Source organism: Etheostoma spectabile, chromosome 5 (genome assembly GCF_008692095.1).
Source record: "Etheostoma spectabile isolate EspeVRDwgs_2016 chromosome 5, UIUC_Espe_1.0, whole genome shotgun sequence".
Classification (NCBI taxonomy): Eukaryota; Metazoa; Chordata; class Actinopteri; order Perciformes; family Percidae; genus Etheostoma; species Etheostoma spectabile.
The window spans coordinates 2,607,407-2,629,259 of NC_045737.1; the positions used below are offsets into that span (position 1 = coordinate 2,607,407).

The 21,853-nt window shown below is 38.8% G+C and overlaps 1 protein-coding gene across 1 annotated transcript in view; it reads right to left on the bottom strand.

Moving 5' to 3' along the window:
* Window positions 1-21,853, bottom strand: part of cacna1ba (calcium channel, voltage-dependent, N type, alpha 1B subunit, a) — a 262,364-nt gene that overhangs the window by 127,624 nt on the left and 112,887 nt on the right. Inside the window, exons 10-24 of the mRNA XM_032515609.1 lie at window positions 20,997-21,080; window positions 17,730-17,936; window positions 15,786-15,898; window positions 15,498-15,610; window positions 15,281-15,412; window positions 13,716-13,788; window positions 13,504-13,621; window positions 13,271-13,338; window positions 12,274-12,380; window positions 8,869-8,934; window positions 8,695-8,727; window positions 6,847-6,879; window positions 4,939-5,724; window positions 4,471-4,655; window positions 1,099-1,219 (exon numbers count right to left, since the gene is read on the bottom strand). Of these exons, the coding sequence (XP_032371500.1) occupies window positions 1,099-1,219; window positions 4,471-4,655; window positions 4,939-5,724; window positions 6,847-6,879; window positions 8,695-8,727; window positions 8,869-8,934; window positions 12,274-12,380; window positions 13,271-13,338; window positions 13,504-13,621; window positions 13,716-13,788; window positions 15,281-15,412; window positions 15,498-15,610; window positions 15,786-15,898; window positions 17,730-17,936; window positions 20,997-21,080 (2,239 nt within the window). The remainder of the gene's footprint in view (window positions 1-1,098; window positions 1,220-4,470; window positions 4,656-4,938; window positions 5,725-6,846; window positions 6,880-8,694; window positions 8,728-8,868; window positions 8,935-12,273; window positions 12,381-13,270; window positions 13,339-13,503; window positions 13,622-13,715; window positions 13,789-15,280; window positions 15,413-15,497; window positions 15,611-15,785; window positions 15,899-17,729; window positions 17,937-20,996; window positions 21,081-21,853) is intronic.

A 21,853-nucleotide genomic window follows, 5' to 3' on the forward strand; every position in this document is an offset into this window, starting at 1 on the left:
AAAAGGGCCTAAAGCAAGGATCAAATAAAGCCAATCTCTCAGCCACTAGACCTTTATCAGGGTAATTGTTTTAACAAAGACAAATCTTAAAGCTAATTATGACAAGAAATAGAGCAGACCTCTGGTTTGTCACATGGGAAATGCAGTTTACACGGGCTTCAGATAAAACATACTAGTAGTAAAACTAGCAAAATATTGCACAAATGTAGATCATCATAAAGAGCAGTACCTACATCCCTCAAAGGCATACTGTATGTAAAGAAACTCACAGGATGGAAAGAGCCTTGGGTATACCATGACTGCTTTCTGTATTGATTTATTTCCAGTGTTTGTGATATAGTATCTGTGGCTCTTTATATATTTGGACCTATATTTGGACGTGAAGTGCATTTCCCATTTTGTAAAAAAATTGCCATGATAAAGGAACGGAAGCCTGCATTTGACGTTTGAAGTGTGCACAGCCTTCCTTTCTCCATATTTGACATTTTTGGCCTTCCGGCACCTTAACTGTGTGTCAAAGGTGCAGTCTTCTGGGAAGTAATAACTAGAAAAGAAAATTGAAAGTAGAATAAACAATATATATACAATGATAGAAATACAGCAACTTTATTAAAGAGCCTACACAGACAGGCTTACTAGAGCCTGCAACTATAATACAAAAAAACCTATGTAAATATAACTAGATACTGTTTGATTTTTTTACTGTGTACTGCAGCCAAACCTCGAATAAAGTTATCTCATCAGCACACAAGTTAGTGAAGAGGCTTAACCTAAAATTACTAGTGTTTACCGCCCACCAGCGTCTACTATGAGTGTGTTGGTAGTGGCACTGGCCTCTTGAGAAGGTACACTTTACTGCTTTTACTAGGCGGGAAAGCAGAGAAGGGACAGATCAACACGCACACAAAGGCTCAACCTTAGCACTTAGAATTGCGGTGTAGGACTGGGTGATTCCCGACAATCATAATAATGATATGATAGCTTACAGATAGTAAATAAAAAAGTAATATCACCCAATCTCTCCATGGTTAAACTTTCATAGCGTGTGGGAGATCCTACAGGGAAGTGAAGAAGTTGAAAAAGGTTGAGGTGACTCACGGATTAGTCTGTCCGAAGATGAACATAGAACTGTAAGGCAGAATGGGTTTGGGTCCACTTTGACCTCGATCCGCCATGGCCTTCTCATTCATGGGCATTGTCTCACAGTCAATACTGTTAACTGGGGAGATAGATAGTTTGTTTACAGCAATGCAAGCAACTGTCATAACAGTCACATCTGACTCCTAAGCGGCATCATTCTTCACCAAATACAGCATACATTTTACAATGGGACCTTATTAAATTATTGACATGGCACAGTGGCATTGTATCACAAATCCAACAATCGTTCATCTAATTAATTACCCTCAAAACACCATTAGAGAATAAATTAGATCTCTTCTCCAACCTCTGCAAGGCAGAGTCTGATACAATCAAAGAATCTTAACTGTTACCATTTTACCAAGGTCTGGCTGTCGTTACCAACCATCACACTGTAATCATGTACCTGTATGAACAGTCATATAAGAGACATTTTGGCTGTATGTTTGATGATGATTTTTCCTGTTCTTCCTGCCTATCATTCATGGATTTGAGACTTTTTTTCTGTGGGACAGCACGGTGGCCTAAATACTCTAACCATGGAAAGCGACATTCCCAGTTAATGTACAGAGGGGTCTGAATCCTTTCGTGCATGTCACTCCCCATCTTTTCATTATTTCCTGTCATCTTTCTACTGACTGTTATAGTAAAGGAATAAAATGCCCCAAACAATATTTAAAAAGAAGATCTACTAATTTTAAAAAGACACACTTTCAGAAGCTGAGAAATTGAAATTTTCTGCCATCTCAGACTGACTTTCTTCTTTCCTGTTAGTGATCAACCTTTTCTTTATTCTACCTTCGTATTTTATTATTTTCTTTTATTATTATTACTTTTTTACTAGTATGTATTACATGGATTCGTTGATACTGCATTCTGTGATCTGCTGGTTTAACTGACCGTTGCTTTGGATGGAGTTCTGATCACAGACTCTGGTGGGCCATTTTTAAATGAAAAAATTGCTTTTAAATAATATTTATGATTATACGGAGAAGATGCCGCTGATTAATGGATCCCAGAAGAAGAGAGAGAGGGGAGGAAACAGGGATTGCTGCCAGCACTATTGGCAACAGTACAAACTGGGTATTAGTTAGCTCCATGGTTAGCCCACCAACCAGGGTGACCTGTAGGGATGAGCGAGTACAGCATTATCTGTATCTGTATCTGTATCTGTTTACCACATGAATTATCCGGATCCGGATCCGTACTCGGACTGGGCGGGGCCTAAACCGGAAGTGGTCATATTTAACCCGAAAGTGGGTTGGGTTGTCTTGAAATGTGCGGGGCTTTAACCGGTATGTTATTTAAGCATGCAATTGATGAGTTGATCAAAAATTGTTATATTTATTGCTGATTTGAAAACGATTTACATGACAGCATCAGCATTGAGCTTCAGATCAGTGGTGTTGTCATGGTAACAAACAAACTACAGAACGTTTTGCAACAATGAATACAACACATGCGGTTGCAATTATGAAGTAAAATGTAATGAACAAGAGTTTTCATACTCAATATAACTTTCTTTTTTTAACTTTTTATTTTTTTATGATCAGTGTGATTATTATTTTTTTGGTTCTTTTTTATTTTTTTTTATTTCCACACCAGGTATATGTGTGTGTGTGTGTGTGTGTGTGTGTGTGTGTGTGTGTGTGTGTGTGTGTGTGTGAGTAAGAGAGAGACACAGAGAGAGAGGGGGCGGGGGGCAGCTGACAGTAAAAAAAAAAAAAATCTCCGATGGCAAGACACATTTAAACCGAGCAACACGTCTGAAACCCCACAGCCCAATCTACTGGTTACTAAGTATGTAAGTACTACAAACCAAAGTTAAAAACAAACCTGAAGCTGAAGAAACCCTAAACGTTAACGGAACAGATCCGCAGACCGAAATGACTCCCTGCCTGACGGAGCGGGAGCGCGCGCGCGAGAGAGAGAGAAAGAGAGAGAGCGAGAGAGAGAGAGAGAGCGGCCGAGGGAGCGCATTTCTCCATGTTCTGTGTGTGTGTGATTGATCCGAGCGGGTTTGTAGGTGGGGGGGGGGGGGGGCGCTGTGACTTCACAGAACGCTGCGCGGCCATTGAGGAGTTTTATTCAATCCGAGCACGGATATTGACTCATATTACTCGGATAATACTTGTACTCGGCAAAAGTGCTTTATCAGTACCGGATACTCGTTTCAGCCGGATACTCGGATCACCCCTAGTGACCTGGCTTCCAACAGAGAGTCCTTCTCATTAGTTGTGAAGTTAATCGTCCCGACCCGGATGCAGACATCATCAGCAGGTAACCTTTGTACAAATGGTTGTATAATCCGCCATGTAATATAATAATAAATATATTTGACCAAATGCCTTGATATTGATTTCACAAAGATATTGTAGGGTTGCACTATTGGTGCTTTCACAAACATATTTACACAATTAAACTGTTTGATAAACAATTATAAATGATGTGAACATAAGGCAAAAAATAAAACAGCTAGAACAGTCTAACTAACAAAATAACACCACTTTACTGTAATGCAGCCTGTAAAACCAGCAAAATTAAAACGTATGCCTTACGCCACTTGATTTCCAAAATCTAAGAAGATATCCAGTCTTGTATCACAGTACCAATATAATATCATATGCTAATTAAAACCCCTTCAGGCTGATTCAAGTCCTGCATCAACCTGTTTGGGTTCTAATTTGCAATAATAACTAGCTCGGTTCCCTTACTTATTTGATTGTATTTATTTCTGCCTTTGCATTCGCAGAGAACGGTTCCTATTGTATGAGCCGATTCAACACTCATAAATGAATTACGAAATGATGTATAGAGCACTATAGGGGGTGAACCTTCCAGGCCTTAAAAAACAAAAGCTTATTAAAGAACCTGTTTAGTACGCTATTTAAGTAATACTGGCCTCAGTATGGTGCTCGGCCCAAGATGGTGTTACTTTGGTTCCAGGTGGTGTTGGGTGCTTCTACCCATGTATCCCTGTACATCTGCTTAAAGGTGTATTTAGGCTTGGTTTTAGTTATTCTGTCTGACATTTTATTTCCCACATCAGCATCCTCCTGGGGGGATCATGGTACTGATAATGTCAGATTTCACCACCCTTGGGCCATGTATACAAAAATGAATTGCATGTGCAAACCACACATGCTGCAGATAGTCATCTGTTTGAAAAGTTCTTTACCCTGCTTTCTTCACATTAAATGATATATTCCCTGTACCCAGCATACTGTACTTGGTTAAGTTGTGTGTGGCTATAGGAAAAGACCTTCAATGTATTGGCCGCCATGGAAGTTAAATAATGTGTGCATCCTGCATTCCTCTGTTGGTACTGACTTTGCATGAGGGTGGTGTCTCCAGGTGGGGAAGTGATAGTCACAGGAGGAATGTGGATGGAGGTTTGACCAGTTCTTGTAATGTTCCTCTGGTTGTCTGAGTCCTCTGGTCGGTCAGGAGGACAGTTGACCCCTTCAGAGCCCTGCTTGGAGATGGCGAGGACCTCACCCTCTGAGTCGCCAAATCTGTCCCAAAAACAGAGATAGCATCTTAGAAATGAATATACTGTATTTTCTTAATTAATATATCCTACTGATGGCCCACTGATTTGTTACCTGCCCCCAATGTCAGTGACATTTATTTGACTGACGCATATGGCTAAATATTTACCAACCAGTAGAAACACCATTTAATACTGCAGAGTCACTGAAAACCTTTGATGATCTCTTTCAGTGCAATTATTATTTTTTTCATTCCAGAAGGCATGGTCAAAAAATGTATTGACCATGCAGTAATTTTGATTTTTACCTGTGACCCGTCTCTCTCTCGTTGGACACCTCTACTTCAACTGTGGATTGGCCCCTTGATCCATGAGGCCGATGTCTCCTCCGTTCTCCATTGGCACCACTGTCTCCTCTGGAATTCCTATCCCCATCCCTGTTAGACGAACGTCCATTTTTATGGCGGGATCGTCGCTCTCCCCTCCCGCCACTGTTCACTGTCCCATTGCCCCCTCGGGACTGCCGGTGTGAATGATGATGTCGATGCTCTCTCTCGCTCATGGCTCCTCCACCTCCGCTGTCATCCACTGAGCTCTGATGGTGATGTCTCCTGCCTCCTTCTTGGCTTCGGGACCTCTCGCTCTTTCCTTCTTTGCCCCGGCTGCTGTCGTGGTCTTTGGAGCGGCTGTGATGGACATGGTGGCCCCCGTCCTTACTAGTGCCACTGTTTTCATTTGTCCCCTCTTTTGTTCTGGCCCGGTCCCTGTCTCTGTGGCGGTGGTGGCGACGGGCCTGGTGAGGCACAGGAGGAGGAGGGTCAGTGGTAGTTTCTGCCTCCTCCGGCATGGAAGGCTTGTGATGGTGGTGTTGGTGGCCGGCCAGCAAAGGCCCGTCGCGAGGCTCAACAACTAGCGGCCGGTCGAGGTGGGTCTTCATGTCAGGCCGGATGTTCAGGGCCGAGGACAGGCGAAGACGCTCCTCAAGATCCAGCTCACTGTAGAGGGCCTCACAGCTCGCCTGGTTCTGCCTCCTCAGCTGGTTGGCCCTCTGCTCCCACACCGACATTGTCTTCATTGACTTCTGCTGCTCCTTACTGGGGGAGGGGCAGAAGAACCAGACAAATCAAAACCAATGACATTAATATTAACATATAAAATAAGTTGGAAATTATTCTCTAAATCCCTCTACTTCAACGTCATTGTCACAAAAACAGATTGTCATTTTTTTTACAAAGGGTATAAGTATTTCCATTGAATACACTTAAAGATATGGTTTCATTTAAAGCATAACAGATTTACTATGTATATACTTTATACTTCATGACACATAATAACAGTTGTATATTTCATTTTACATCTCAGGATGACACACATAGTCCCTACATGCTGAATGATTTACAGTATGACCAAGGTGCAATGGAGCTTTCAACAGAGCAAACCACTGGGTCCATTTAGCGCAGGCTACTATGGAGAGAAAACTTTCATGGATAGGTCTGAACAAAAGCCAAGCCTGGCCACATTACCATGCTTTGACATGCTACTTTGTTCTGTCAATGTCTGTGTGTAATACAGTACTTTGAGATGGCTGATTGCATGCACTTTTCATACCGTGTAAACTAAAAACAGTCCTATCTCCTCACAGTTGTGAAATTATATCTTACAATGCCATCTCTTTATATCACTTTCTCTACAGTAGCATTCTTTGTACCCACCATTCTACATATGTAAAACGTCAAGAGCAAGCACACTGCACTATGGATGGACAACATGGGACTGGACTCATTGAATGAACAGAAAAGCCTGTAATATGGTGTGCATGGCAGGAATGCAGGGCAGCTCGATTTTACGTGTGGTCTCTGTAAATTATGAGATCATGATGAAGTATTTTAAAACTTGTGTTGTCCTTTGTGTCACAGGGACTTGTTTAGTTTATATAACGCATTTGAGTGCAGGATGGGTCTTGGAACCCTGGAGGCCGAGGCCACAGTAAATGAAAAATACGATTGAATACTGGACGGTCTCTGGGACTCCGGAGGACCAGATGAGGCTAGTGGGAAACGTGTTTGAGTGCAGGATGGGTCTCGGGACCCTGGAGGACGAGGCCACTGTAGCAGAAAAATACGATTGAATACAGGGTCTCTGGGACCCAAAGGACAACACAAGGGTTAAACATGTAATCATCATTGACCACCTTGCTAGCAGGCAGTTGGGTTTACCTCAGATAGTGGACTGGGGTGCAGACATAACTCCTACAAACACAAAAAGGGAGTAACAAACAGAGAAGCAAACACAGGGAGAGAAGGAACTTCAAAGGGGCAGAAACAGGTTACAGACAAAAGCACAGAGGGTGGGGGGGGGGGGCAAATAAGCTTCAGAAAACTGACAAGGGGAGAATCATGTACAGTACAAATGCAAAATTATACAAAAGCCCAAAAGAAATTGTTTGCTGAGAAGAAGCAGGAGGAATAATGGGGACAAGAGACACACACTGAATACACACCTGTGCTGCTACAGTGTAAAAGATCTATGGAATGTTTGGCTTGCCTAATAATTCTCTTCCATAGCATTTGTTTCAATGGATATAGTGGGACATTAAACTAATGCTTCTCAGTTATTTTATTTAAGTAACCTTAAGTTGATTTTCATAGTGTTTCTTTCAAAATGTCTTTGTTACATGTAATGTGTAACTAAAGAACTAAAGAAAAAGTGTGTGACCATTAAGATATTTACAGGGGACACTGGTATACAGTATGTACTGTATACCAGTACTGTATCTATCCAATTTGTTCATCAGTTTTTTTAAACTACGATGTAGATTTTATTATTCAAAACAAAATATCTACAAATTAAATAACAAAAATGTGCTATAATGCCTTTTAATTAACAAGTGAGTGTGATCTGATCTGAGAATAGGATGGAGGTAAACCGCCCTCTTGCTTGTTGGTAACAAATTTGGTGAATTACAGAAATTGTAGCAGCAGCAATAAGAAAACTCTTAGTGGTTTGTCCTAACGTCACTTAAAAAAGGTGCTACACCAATTTTGGATGTAGTGTGGTAGTAAGTGTAAAGTATCTGGTACTGTGATTATTGTTCAGGGTGTTCACATGAACTATTTGTATATTAAGCTACAAAAAATAATGCACTACAATTCGTATGTTTTCCTTATTTATTACTGTATTCACCACCTTGAATGCAGCTAATTAAGACCTAAAACTCAGGGCATTCCAGCAGAGTTCATGTCCCGGAAGAAGTTAAGTGAAAAACACAAGTTTCACCAAGGAAACAGGTTTCCCCAAGAGTACTACTGACATTAAGGAACACATAACTGCAATGGCCGCTAAAATGACTGTACCCTCACAGTGCCCTGTAACAGGCTCACAGTCACATTTTGTCAGCTAAACTTAACTGTCACGTGACCATCCAGCGGTCGTCCTAATTTTGTAGGATATCATACAAATTGTTGTGCATAAGTTTTCATACAATAGTATACAAACCTGTTCATGACAATACGTTGTATTGTTAAAAGGAATAATTCTGAATTCAATTCACATCCAATTCAATTCATTACCTGCTAGTTTAATCAATATCCTCAAAAGCTTTCTACCTATTTTCCAATTTTTCATGGTTATTAAGTTACTAAGGCTTCTTTTTGTGTTCTTGCTGCATGACGAACTAAGAACTGCTGTGTCCAACTACTAAGTCACTCAGCATCTGTCTGTGTTTCTACTGAGCAGTCATGTTCTTCATCTGTATAACACAAGCCTAAAGCTGACACAGCAGCAATATAACATACAGTACAATAGATATTTACAACCAGCTTGGAAAAATGAATCACACTTGATAATATACATAATGAACACAAACATTATGAACAATGATATGTGCTATTTTCAAATCTACAGAAGCAGAGATGCAGTTTTTCTAAACAATCATTCTCAGACAAAAGGGTGTCAATCACAAACAGTCAGATATCATGATCACTGACACAGAAACTTGTGACACTTGTTGATCACAGCGAAGCAATAAAAACAAAACACAGTAATGGAAATATTGAAACACTCACGCAGCTCTACCAGAAGGTGTGATCACAGAGGAGCTGTCATGTTGTTTTGGACAATTCACACAGAAGAATGACATAATGACACCAGAAGAAGACAGGGTTAGACAGCAGAAAAACAAGGATGAGAGAAGGGTAATGGGAGGATTTAAAAATTGTAACAGAGAGATAATAACTCACAGTGAGTTAACGCTGCAGATGGATGAGCTGCTAGAGTGTGCGTTACCTCGACTGCGTGTTAGAAAACTGCACATGCACAAAACAAAAACGGGGAAGGGGAACATAATATAGGATGAAGTCAGAAAAAATAGCCAGACACCATTCAACATTTCTGTCTTCTTTGTGTCATTTAGTCTCCCATCACAATTTAACGCAATGGGAAGTCAAAGCTCAGAGAACACAAAGCTGAGACTGAACCAGAAAGGAAATATCACATAAATGGACCATCAGGGACATTGTGACTGCCATAGTTATTCAGTATTTACTTGTATGCTAAAATGAGCAAGATAAATACCATTAAATTCCAGATATAAAAGAGTTACACTGAAACACAAAATGCCAAAAGATAATTGAATTTTATGGATATTTGTAGAAGCAAAGCTGCTCTGGATACAAGAACAATGTCAAGGGTGAAGCTTTAAAATATTTGGCTTAATATTGAGGTCTGTGACAAAAACCAAGTAATGCTGCAGCTCAACTGCAGCAGCTAGTAATGTTTGTGTGGTGACACAAAGTATATTGTGCTGCGATTGGCTATCATGTTGAATCATGTACAAAATGGTCAAGTTTACTCATGAGGGATCAGGTGAGCTTTGCATGTTTTGATTAAAAACAATGTAATCAGCGTAACCCCATTAGAGATTTACTGATGGGAAAATGGCCCTTGGTTTCTGTATGAATGACCGTTTTTCATTTACATGTAACTGGCCCCACTTAAAGTGCAAATGGTCTCAGTTGTGGTTTGAATTGGGGCACAACTTTTCCACAGAATAGTTGTCTAGTAGCGCTTGCATTTGGTTTAGATTAGGTAAACAAAATCAAAACCATTAAAAACTTGCAGGACTTAAAGCTACATTCATATTTTTTGTAGACCACTTGAAGGCCACCTTATAAAGTTGTTACAGTAAATGTGTTAACTGTTGCCTAGTTACACATTCAGCCAACAACAAGGAACAACATTAGCATTCAACTGGAATGGAATTTATATATAAATCCAATATTCCCTCTCCTTTTAGCTTTGTTTTGGTCTCCATCAACTACTGAGGAAAATATCTGGTTCTTTAGCTATTAAAGGCTCCACAGCTCTGTCAGCCGTTTGGTGCTGGACAATGTGTTTGTCAGAGCTTCATCACTAGAAAAAACAGCTGCGTGCTGCTGCAGGCAGAAAGGTTGATGGGAGTGGAGTTTGTTGACTTTAAAACTAAAATAAGCAAAAAGATGCTTAAAAGCTCCATAGAACTGAGGGTGACTGCAGAGTCAAGTCGGTAATTCCCTGTGAATTTGTCACTACATTACATTACACACAGTCATTTAATCTATTATTTATTTAAAAGTATTGATTAGTGCTACTTTAAAGACCAGACGTTCCAATACCACTGTCATTTATATTAATTGTCTTTTTGTCCAAATGTCCCTCCTTTACAGTCTAAGTAAACAAAGTCACAAACTAATAACATTTTAAGTCATTGTGAGTCCAAGGATATGTTGTAAAGCATCCTGCGATGCTAATAAATTACAATGTACTGAAACTCTAGATGTCCATTGTATGTATAATCCTGCACCTCAAGATTAAAGGTGTATATTATTTTTGCCATGCTGCTTTGCCACATGGTCTTTTTGACGCTACTCGCTGAGGATCAACACCACCAATGACATTATTTACAACTCCAGAGCAGAACGCTTATGATCTATGTTACACAAACTCTAAGTATACAAATGAGCCTTAACATGCATAGTAAAACAGTTTGTTTTGGGATAAAAACAGCATACAAAGTATATTTAGAGGAATGGTAAAGAAGAATTAACAACAATGCAATGTAGACTGTTCTGTATATAGCATATTTTAAACAAGAATAAGGCAATGTATATAATAACAATCATATTTCAGTATACACTAGGGAAGGGAATCACAGGGTAACTCACGATATGATACACAATACACAATACCGATAATATCACAATACAGCAAATCTGCGATAATCAATATATCGTTAGGCAATCCAATAATTATACAACACGATATCAGTCTAAATCTAAATACAAAAATGCCCATGAAAAGGTTAAGTGCATGTTTCTCAAATTTCCTTCGGGATGAATAAAGTATCTATCTATCTATCTATCTATCTATCTATCTATCTATCTATCTATGTATTCTCTTTTTAGTCACTGCAAGTGCAAACTGTTAGAAAACAGCCCAATTCTGCATCACTATTTTTTCAGTCTGTAAATTAAAATTACAGAACCATAGAGCAACTATGGGTCCAGACTTTGGACTTAAATGTGGCTGGGGAATCTGTTATTTTCCTCAAATTGCTGTCCGCTATCCCGTTTAAAACCTCTTCTTCTTCAGCTAGGTAACTTAGGTTCAGGTTTCCCTCATTCACGTGTTGAGCGCCACTTCAAGGAGCGACACTTGGTGCAGGGAACCAGGTATCGATTTTCGTATTGCATGAAGAAGAATAACAACATATTGTCGTGTCGATATTTTGTCCCACCTCTAGTATACACTATCATCACTGCCTGGGGAATCTCCAGTAAGTCCATAACACGCCTTGTGAATGGTTTCACTGAATTGCAAAACAGTTGTATTTGGTTGTTCTGTAAAGCTTTTTGTTAAATATCTGTCCATCCCAATTTCATACATGCTGTACAGTATATGTGTGGTTTAAAGTGCCCATTCTGCTTACATAAAAAAGAGATATCAAGGACCTACTGGCTGTAGAATATACATATCACTCTCTTTGTGAGTAGTATTTTGTCAGTGGATGTTATGATCTATGTAGTCAGATACAGCAGAAGTTATTTAGGAAACAGAAAACAGGGATCTGTCTTGTGAAGAAAATAATGTGTGTAGGTGAGGAGATTAACATTGACTTTAATTCGGACATAGACTCTGAGGAGGTTAATCAACATTATGCTTTGGGATAGCAAATACCAAATATCCTCTGGCATAGCAAGAGCTGAATCAAACAGAGAGCATGCTTGCAAGTATCAACAAAAGAAAATTCTGACTAGGTTGTGTATGTTTGTTTAAATACAGACAGAGAAACAGCGAGGGCTTTACACAAATAAACAGGAATGGAAGGATTCTACATATTCAGGCTATAAGCAGAATGTAAATGTTTTTAGTTATATAGCCATGGATTGCCCCTCAAACAAAAAAAACTAATTTTGGACACTGAATAATAGCGCAGGATGGAGAAAATTACATTTTAAAATTCTGTGTATGTGCATCCTGCATGTATTGACAAAACTGCAAACTGGTCTTTCACAAGGGCAGTACAACAAAAACAAACAACAAAAGTACCCCAAATTCCCATGTCCCATGTCTTAAGCCAGAGCAAAGATTAGAGGAGGTTGACTTACGCTGTGATGGACATGTTAGTGGCTGACATGGGGCTGACCTCCTTTACCTCCATGGCCTTCTGGAGTGCAAGCTTCTTATTGATGGCCACCTCTTGCTCCTCTTCATCCTGGAAAGTATGTACAAAAATACACACACACACACACACACACACACACACACACACACACACACACACACACACATACAGTAATTACATACACACATATGATGAGTTTATCTGTGGAGTACAGTGCAGTTACAGTATTGTTGGTGGTCCCCCAGCCAATCCGATTCCCAAATGTCTTCCTGCAAATTCTCACATTTAACTAAACGACAGAGAGAACAACAACTTTATTTAAAACAGGCGCTAATATTTATTGTAAAGGTTTACCAGGTATAAATACAGTAGTATGGGGGTCTAGCTCACTCAGTAAGAGCCTGAGAAGAGTAGATACAATTTCAGTCAAAAAAGATTTTCTTTGGTTGAATACAGCCTTAGTGGGCTTCATTGGTTTTTGCTGGCTAAGACTACTACTTGAGAATTTTTCATTATCTTAGGAGCACTTTTAGGGATCAAACTCAATTTCTTCACTTACTCACTGGCATTTGCAAATAGACAAGACATGTAAACATAAATTTCTTAAAAAAGAGGCCCAAATAGTGGATAGCAGGCTCTCCTTTTGCAGTGAGATATTACAGAGATGCAAATGATCTTGCCAGTTCATTATGATGAATAACTGATCTGGTAATATATCAGTCATACTACAACAGTACCATCTTCCACAGTGGATCGTATTACGAAACCAGTAAAACAAGGTGCCCTTATATCATACTGTCTTGAAATAAAAAAAAGGGGGGGGGGGGGGATAAAAGGCCATGTGCATGTGGGATTTGATTTAGGTAAAAGACTTTTATTGGGGGATGCTGTGGGTAAGATGGTGCTACTGCCTATACAGTATGTCTTACTGTAAACTGCTATAAAGCCAGCATGTCTCAAGCTATAAAGAAAATCTGTACCTTAGTGAGCTCCTGGGCATTTGCGAGGTTATCGACAGCAATGGCCAAGAACACATTGAGGAGTGTGTCTGGTTATGCGTGGTCTCAGGAAAAGATCAAAGGATTGATAAAAACATAATCAATAACTACAATTGCAGCTTTTCATCAAATCAATAAAACATTCTTTCAAAGTGCGATATAGCTGCCTGACAGCCACAAAGGATGAAGCGATTTGGATCAATCAGGAAGGATACAGTTTCCAAAGAGAGTGAGAACAATGAAATAAATGGAGGAGAACATCCCCCTGTGAACACCCCCCTGTGATTCGATCCCATGGTACATGACTGCGTTCCAGTCCTCCCCAGTTAGGATCTGCAGGAGAGACACAAGCTCAGGTTACTGAGTCCTGTTCAGTGCTACAAGTAAGGTAGGGGGGGAGGGGAAGCATAATGGAGTTGACCTTTACCTGGAAGACAGTGAGAATCGCTGCTGGGAATGTGTCAAAGTTGGTTGTTGGCGTTTCATCTTCAAAATTAAATCTACAGGGAGAAAACAAGCAGTCTTTGAATGTAATTAAGCTTAAGAACCACAACACAGTCAAAGTCCCTCCTGCCTGAGGATGGAGCAGCTTATTGTCCTGTCCATTAGGCTGCTGCACATTATTCCAGCAAATATATGGCTATTACATTTAAGCTGTCTGTCTCTGTGACCTTATGGCTGATCTCTGAGTGTTTATTCCTCTCAAATGGATGAGCTGTGCTAATGCTGACATTTTGAATCTCTGTCCGTCTACTGGGACCTAATTACATCTCCCCCCGATGTTAGGAATGCAGATAGAGGAGGGTGGAATGATAGCAGAATGTGTCTTGTGCCTTCTTAAAAATCCATGGTTTTTCTTTAGTCTGGATCTCATTAAAAGAGCAGAAAGACAAGACTGTATTTGTTTCAGGAGCCTGTGAAGTTTGTTTTTATTTTCATCTAATTCAGTTATAATAGATTATAGGCCCCTTTAATTATCATTGGTTTAAAAGGTTCAAGCAATCACTGTTATACTATATTTTTACACTTCATGTTAATTTACAGTATGCAAAGAGATGTTGATAACCCTTTTAATGGTTTGCAATTTAAACATCCTTTATTGATACTTTTCAAAGTAAGTTTAAGTCTACTTACAGTAAAAAATGTCACTAATAGGCCTGTCAGTGGTACAACTGAGTTATAATGTTTTAAACGTTCAATGTAATTTTAATTTATTTGCCTATAGATCCACAGGTTTTCAACACACAATAAATATCTGTATATGATTGGATGGAAGAGCGTGTCTGTGTTCCTGGGATGCCATAAATATGTTGTTGGGACATTCTGAGCCTTAGTAATGTAAAAACAATAAAAAATAAATGTAAAAAAATGTCCACGTTTATCAAATGAATATGATTTGGGTAAAATAGTAGTGTGTTGTTGCCATGAAGACAGTGAGCACAGATAGCCAGGCATGCATCTGCCTCCGAAACCGCATACTATGCATATTTTTTTCAATTTTTTTTCAAATTTCTTGAGCTTCTGACAGTTCCTGTTTGCACTGTAACCATGGATAATTGGATAACCAAGAAAATATTAAAAGATCTTACTGTACATTTTAAGAGGTTTCTTTTTTTATGTATAATAATAAGAATAATGTACAAATTCAATGTATTCCATACAACAATCTTTTGAAGGCTGAAAATTTGCTTAACAAAAAATGCAAGTCCCCTATAGAGTGGACATTGGCTGACTTCCATTTCTGAATGCACATCCAACAGCATTGCACTTGGGGAAGACAGATCTTTAGTGGAAGAGGAGTCTTGTATAATTTCTAAGCTGATTTCTGGGTTTACTAGAGTAAGTTGCATTAATGCCAAGATCATAATATGATGACTGTGTGTTCAGATTTGACTGAGCAATAACTGGAAAGTGTTTATGCAAATTTAGTCAATCAGGTTTGAATGCTTAATTAAAATTAACCCAACAAGCAGCAGCAGTCAAATTACTCACTGGCCACCAAACAGCTGCATGCCCAACAGAGCAAAGACCACGATGAAGAGGAAGAGGAGGAACAACAAGCTGATAATAGACTTCATGGAGTTGAGAAGGGATACGACCAGGTTCCTCAAGGAGTTCCAGTACCTACACACAGACAAATGAATATATAAATAAATATTATGGAATAACCAGTGTTCCTAGCACACAGGCAGAAAATGATATGACTCACTTGGTGACTTTGAAGATCCTGAGCAGTCTCAGAGCCCGCAGGACACTGATCCCAAATGACGCCCCGGGTTTGATGGCAGCCCAGATAACTTCAAAAATACTGCCAATAATCACCTGTGAACGCAGTTTTCATTTCCACACACTCCAAATACTGTTGTATACTGTTATTCTGGCCATAATCAAACACACTTTCCTCGAGTACCAGTCCTGAATTACAGTATTTAAATAACTTTACAGAGGCTCACATTCTAAAAATTAATGTGGATTGATTGAACTCAGGACGACTTACCCCAAAGTCAAAACAGTTGAATGAGGAGTGGAAGTAGTTCTGGGGTCCGAGGCCATACATTTTCATGGACATCTCTGCCAGAAACAGGCCCAAGAATACAAACTCGGCCAGGTCTGTCCAGGGACAATAAGAAAAACACAGATCAATGCCCTGGGTTTGAAAAGGCCCTCTCTAATGATTTCTACAATTCAATAGTGCAGCTACTGCTGCCTGCTCAGCTGTGCCCACAACAAATAAGACACAGAAAGAGTCTATTGTTTGGAAATAATGCAATATACTCCCCTGATGGAGTATGTGAGATGCATGTTTGCTCACGTGTGTTTGTGAAATGTACAATGGTACAGTTTTTCCTGTAACCTATCTACTGCATTTCTCAACATCAAGATGTTTGAACATGAATTAGAGTGGCACTTACAGAGAAAACAGGTGCATACAATATTAGTATTCAGGAATGATTAGGTTTTAGTTACTTACTACTATTACTAGGTAGTTTCCATTAGTTAGAATGCATAGAGGTTGGTCTAAATCTTAACTTTCTCATGCACAGTAGACTCGAGTTAGTGCTGTGAACTTATCTTTGCCTAGGTTTAATAGCAACAAGGTGATACTAGGTTTAATGTAAACATCAGTATCTACATGTTACTTTACTTATTAACTACTATAGTCACCTACTTCTGTCATATAATGCCATTCTCAATGGGACTTCCTGGTTAAATAAAGGATTAATAATATAATGCCATTCTAAAATGGTATTGTTGCAATTACGGTTTGCAATAATGCATTTAATGCAGATATGGTTGAGGTTGGTTGAGGAGCGACAGTATTTGAGTGGCCAACTTTAAAGCACAATGAGGTAACCTTTGCTAAACAGCGGCCACTGCGGTCACAAGTGACAATTTCAGGAAAATGCTAACGTAACACAGAAACACTGGAAAAAGTCAGCAAATGTCAGTCTCATCTCAGTAATGTCAGTTACACTGCAATTTTTATTTGAACAATTGATATCATACGCTTTTGTTCAAACTAGATCAGTAAGGCTGTTATGTTTTTAATTAAGCAAGATTAAGTTTTGTTTATAATGAATTTAACGTTTTTATTTAAGTTCACTGTGGAACAAAGGAAAAAATCCTGCTCTCTCCTTTGTTGTATTACGGAGCCCCCGAGGTGACATGGATAGGTAAAACAATTGCAAAAAAAACATGTACTGGGGACAAACACTTTTGCGGGATCTTGACTTTATGTTTTATTTGTGAGCTCTTGACTTTGACATGGAGAAAAAAAAAAAAGAAATAAAAAAAAATAATAAAACATGTCTGGAACAATCACTTTTGCAAGATCTTGAATTTGTTTTGCGAGATCTTGAGTTTTATTTGCAAGATCTTGACTTTGACGTGAAGAAAAAAATAAATAATTTAAAATTAAAAAAACAAAAAAACATGTACTGGAACAACCACTTTTGAAAATCTTGACTTTGTTTCTCAAGATCTTGACTTTGTTTTGCGAGATATCGAGTTTTATTTGCAAATTTTGGCAAAACCGGGTCAAGATCTCGCAAAAATGATTGTTCCAGTACATGTTTTTGTAATTTTTTTTTCTTCCTCCATGTCACCTTGGGGGCTTCGTACTATATAACAAGAGCAGAGTGGGAGATTTGTTCCTTTGTTTCAAGTTGAGGTTATTTTCCAATGCACCTGCACAGGAGCATTTTTGGGTGTGCGAGATGTTTCTTTAAAATAAAAAATAAAAATTTCACTATGAAGTAAAAATCATGTCAGTGGTTGAAGCCACTGGGTGAAACTGAACACTTTTTGCGGAGATATTCTAATGTACAATGGTCAAATATGATAATATTGATAAGATAAATAGTGGCACAATCTTGGCATACATGTATTGGTTTACATGAATATTATTCACTTTGTATACAGTACAACTGCTGATACTCACATAATGCAAAGGTGAGCCATTCAGGCTGGTCATAGTGTACTATGGCTACACACAACGTGTTGAGGCCAACCAAACACAAAACAGTCCAGTAGAAGCTCTGGGACTTGACCAGACGGCGGATGGTGAAGCGAATTCTTTTCTCTTTCCTCTTGAAGTAAGATGAATTCTCGTTCTTGCTTTTCAAGCTGGCCCGGGTGAACGGCGACCCTGGGGGGGCAGTTGGAGCAAAACATACAAAATGCAATAAAGTTACCAAGTCTTTAAATTAGGTGGTCTTACCAAATCAAGACCGTGTTTGAATGTAATATAGTTACATTCAAACACAGTCAAACACTAGTTTGAAGTTGGCTAACCAGTACAATCCAGCATACAGAGACAGAGCGCATTTAAGTCCCAATTCACAGAAATGACTAAAAGCTGCTGTGCACTAACAACAGGGTTATGAACACAAAACTACTTTTTGAAAAGTTGCCAGAAAAACTAAGCTTTTATAAAGAAAAAAGTGGATACGGGCGTGAGTAGTCAGAAGGAAGAATGGGAAGACTGTGGGATCCTGACACTAACCTTTATGTCTAATGGTATGTGTGCACCAACCATTTTGTTACCAAGTCAAATATTCAACTGTAGTTTAATAGTTTTAGGAAAACTATAGATCTGTAAGTTAAGCTAAAGCATTTTGTACACAGTATGCAACTTGTGTTATAGTGGAATGTGGATAAACCAATAAGCTTTGCCAGTGCCTTAGCTTATTAACAGTTTAATTGTTTTTGCTGGTCATGTCATAGGTTGCTAAAATAATCCATTGGCATGCTATGATTTTAAATAACTACAGGCACTTTGTTATCGTTTCAGCCCTTAGTTGCATATTTTGGCGCCAATGGTTTTCCCCTCTGGTGGGCGTGGTTTTCAGAGTATAATGCGATACACTCTGTCTTTATATTTTATAGAGGAAAAAGGACAACTGCACTAAATGTGACATAATGAAATTATACAGTCTCATCAGAAGCTTTTTCATATTCTGACAAGCTGTAACTGTGATGTAACCAAAGTAAAGCATTTGGCTCTTTTAGATTACAGTGCCATGGTCCTCACCCCTCCCTTTAGCCTGTACTATATTAAACCTTCTGTAACTTAAATTAAGTCCAAATGTCAAGTGGGTGCCTGGATACAATTAGAATTTCATTACTTCCACAGAAGAGTGGGTACATCATCTCCTGATCTATTTTAATCCAGACTGACTCATACTGTATCACCTGACGATCCTCTCTCTCTCTCTCTCTCTCTCTCTCTCTCTCTCATTAGCACACTACAACATTGTGTATGTGTCCATACTGTAAGTAGATAAGTTTATAACAATCTTGTACTTAATTAAATTTTTCAATTACCCATGTTTTCCTCATCTGACTATCTATGCAACTATTTCATAATAAACATCAGATTACTGTAAAATTATTTTTAATTTCTCATTGATTGTAACTTAATTTTGATGGGGTGTTATTGTTTTATTGAGTTCTTGCAGTAATGCAATAAAGATCAATCCCAGAAGTCCCCAGCTGATCAGCAGGACCAAAAACAAACAACATGTGTACCATATATAGTTTATTCCTTTAACTTTTGGTTTTATATTTGGAATACTGAATCATTTTACTTCTTCAGGCTTCTAAAAACTAATAAAAGAAGGAAAAGGAAATCAGTCTCCAGTTGCTCTTCCAGCCATTAAGCTGCATTTTGGCAATTTAGTGTTTTAGTACTGATGTTGTTTCATGAACAATATTCTTTAGAACAAGTGAAAAGTAAACATCTCAAAACCTTTGTTTGTAACAATCGATGCAATTACAGTTTTTCTCAGTTGCTTTGGTACATTTCTCAGATCCGAATTTAAATTCTCAAAATTTCCTGTTCAATCTTCACATCATTGTGTCACTTGTGCACATCAAAAAAGCAGTTTCGCATTTCTTTGAACAAGTTGCAAATGCTTTGATACATCCATGCAAATGATTATGTACAATTATGTGCTGTTTCCTATATTATCAATTGCTTATGTCATGTTGATCAACATTTATTATAATGGGTCTCTGTTGAATAGTCTCACCCCCCACAACATTTAGGCATTAGTTCATAGCATGAGTCTTTACATGCAAAATGATCAAACAAGTTGTCAAATTATGTCAAGCATATTTCTATACATTTCCATTAGACTTTTTTTCAAAATCTGTCCTGAATTGGTAAATTGCTCCAAGGTGAATCTTGACTTTCTCTGACAAAGGTGTATCCCATGAACCATCAACTGGCAAGATATATATATATATATATATCTTGCCAGTTGCCACACACACACACACACACACACACACACACACACACACACACACACACAGCTGGAACACAACACAATGCTACGTTGTCTGACAATGGAAGGACAAGGAACAACAGCCAGAGAGAAGAAGGAAGACTGCACTGTAATTCCTACAGCACTAAGGAGATTGTCCTATGTTCCCATTTCTTTTTCTTTGTGCTATGCAGTGCTGTCTTTTCCTTTCTGTATTGCATTGACATGGTTTGTCAACAAATTACAGTACAAAAAGTAAAAGCGTAAATGTGAATCTTGTCCAGTCTCTTGCAGTCAAACTCCTATATTCACTAATGTGTAACCTACAATTTACAATAATCGTCATTAAACGTTAGCCATAGTTAACATCAGAACATCCCTCCAGAGTACACTGTTACATTGACAACGTGATAATTTGACTGTCTTATCCGTCCACAATGACTCAAGGACTTGTCATTCTGATGGCACTGACATGTTCATTGACACAGATATTTACTTTTGAGAGATGAACTAATGATTATGAGCAAGAGATTGGCTTTTGCAAGTAATCCAAGGTGTTTTACTATTTATACAAATTGTTTTGAGAAATACACTATGTACTGTTTTGCAAATGTCGAGGATGATTCGAGAAATGTACCAAAACGACTGAGAGAAACTCAAATAGAAAAATCTATTTTCTTAACATATTTTTAAAATTTGCCTATTTATTTTCTTGGTGCTAAGATATTTTACAGAAATTCAACAAAATGCCATACACTATTAGAGTCCATTTTATACCACTGACCATCAGACATCAACCAAGCTGCTCGCACCATGAACAGGGAAGCAGTTTGTGTGTTGCCTTCAACATACAGTGCCAACACAGCTTGAAGGCTGGACTGTATGGGGACTTGCAGTAAATAATATGGCAGCTGTTGCGTCTCAGGTATTGTTCTCACCAGCAGATGAGATGTCAGTGAAGTGGTCTTCGCCTTCCTCTGCATTGATGAGGTCATTCTTACTTTTCTTGGTCCTTTTCATCACTGCAAATTCAATATAGAAAAATCCCACAGGTTCATCAATCACACAGGTCATAAGGCATCTACTCTGATTTAACCCAGATTCAGGACGCTTTTGTTGAAGTTTAATCAAGAAGACTCTCTCTTTCTCTAACAACGCTCTTTGGTTCAGTTTATCTTATTATTTTTTGGGGGGCATTTTGGCTTTTGATTGATAGTACGTTGTAGAGAAGAATGGGGGGAGAGAGGGCTAGACATGCAGCAAAGGACCGCAGGTCGGAATCAAACCCTGGGCTGCTGCGGTATGGACTGAGCCTTGGTACATAGCGTGCACGCTCTACCAGGGGAACTACCAGAGCACCCCAATTGGTCTTTTATTCAGCTTGTGGGGAATATATAATTACTCTTCCCCCCTCTGACTTGTGGCAGTCTTTATTCAAAACACTTTTCCATAATTTCTTTTAGCACACGTTCAAATTTCGTTTCACTTACAAGTTTCACATAGGCCGACTAGTTCACTATTCTGTTCAGTTCATATAATGTATATGTAGAAATTGAAGTTTTAATAGGGCTGAAATGATCTTTAGATTTTGGACGATTGGCAACAAACAAAAATGTCAATTTGGGCTTTGGGAACCTGTGATAGACATTTGCTACAACTGCAACATGTTTTTTTATAAACATAGGTGATCATTAGGTGCAACCTAGTCTCGCTTAGCCAGACCATCCACACGCTGCGGAGCGGAGGGGGGTCTGGCTACTCCACATAGCATTCCAGGATGGGAGAAAAACGTGCT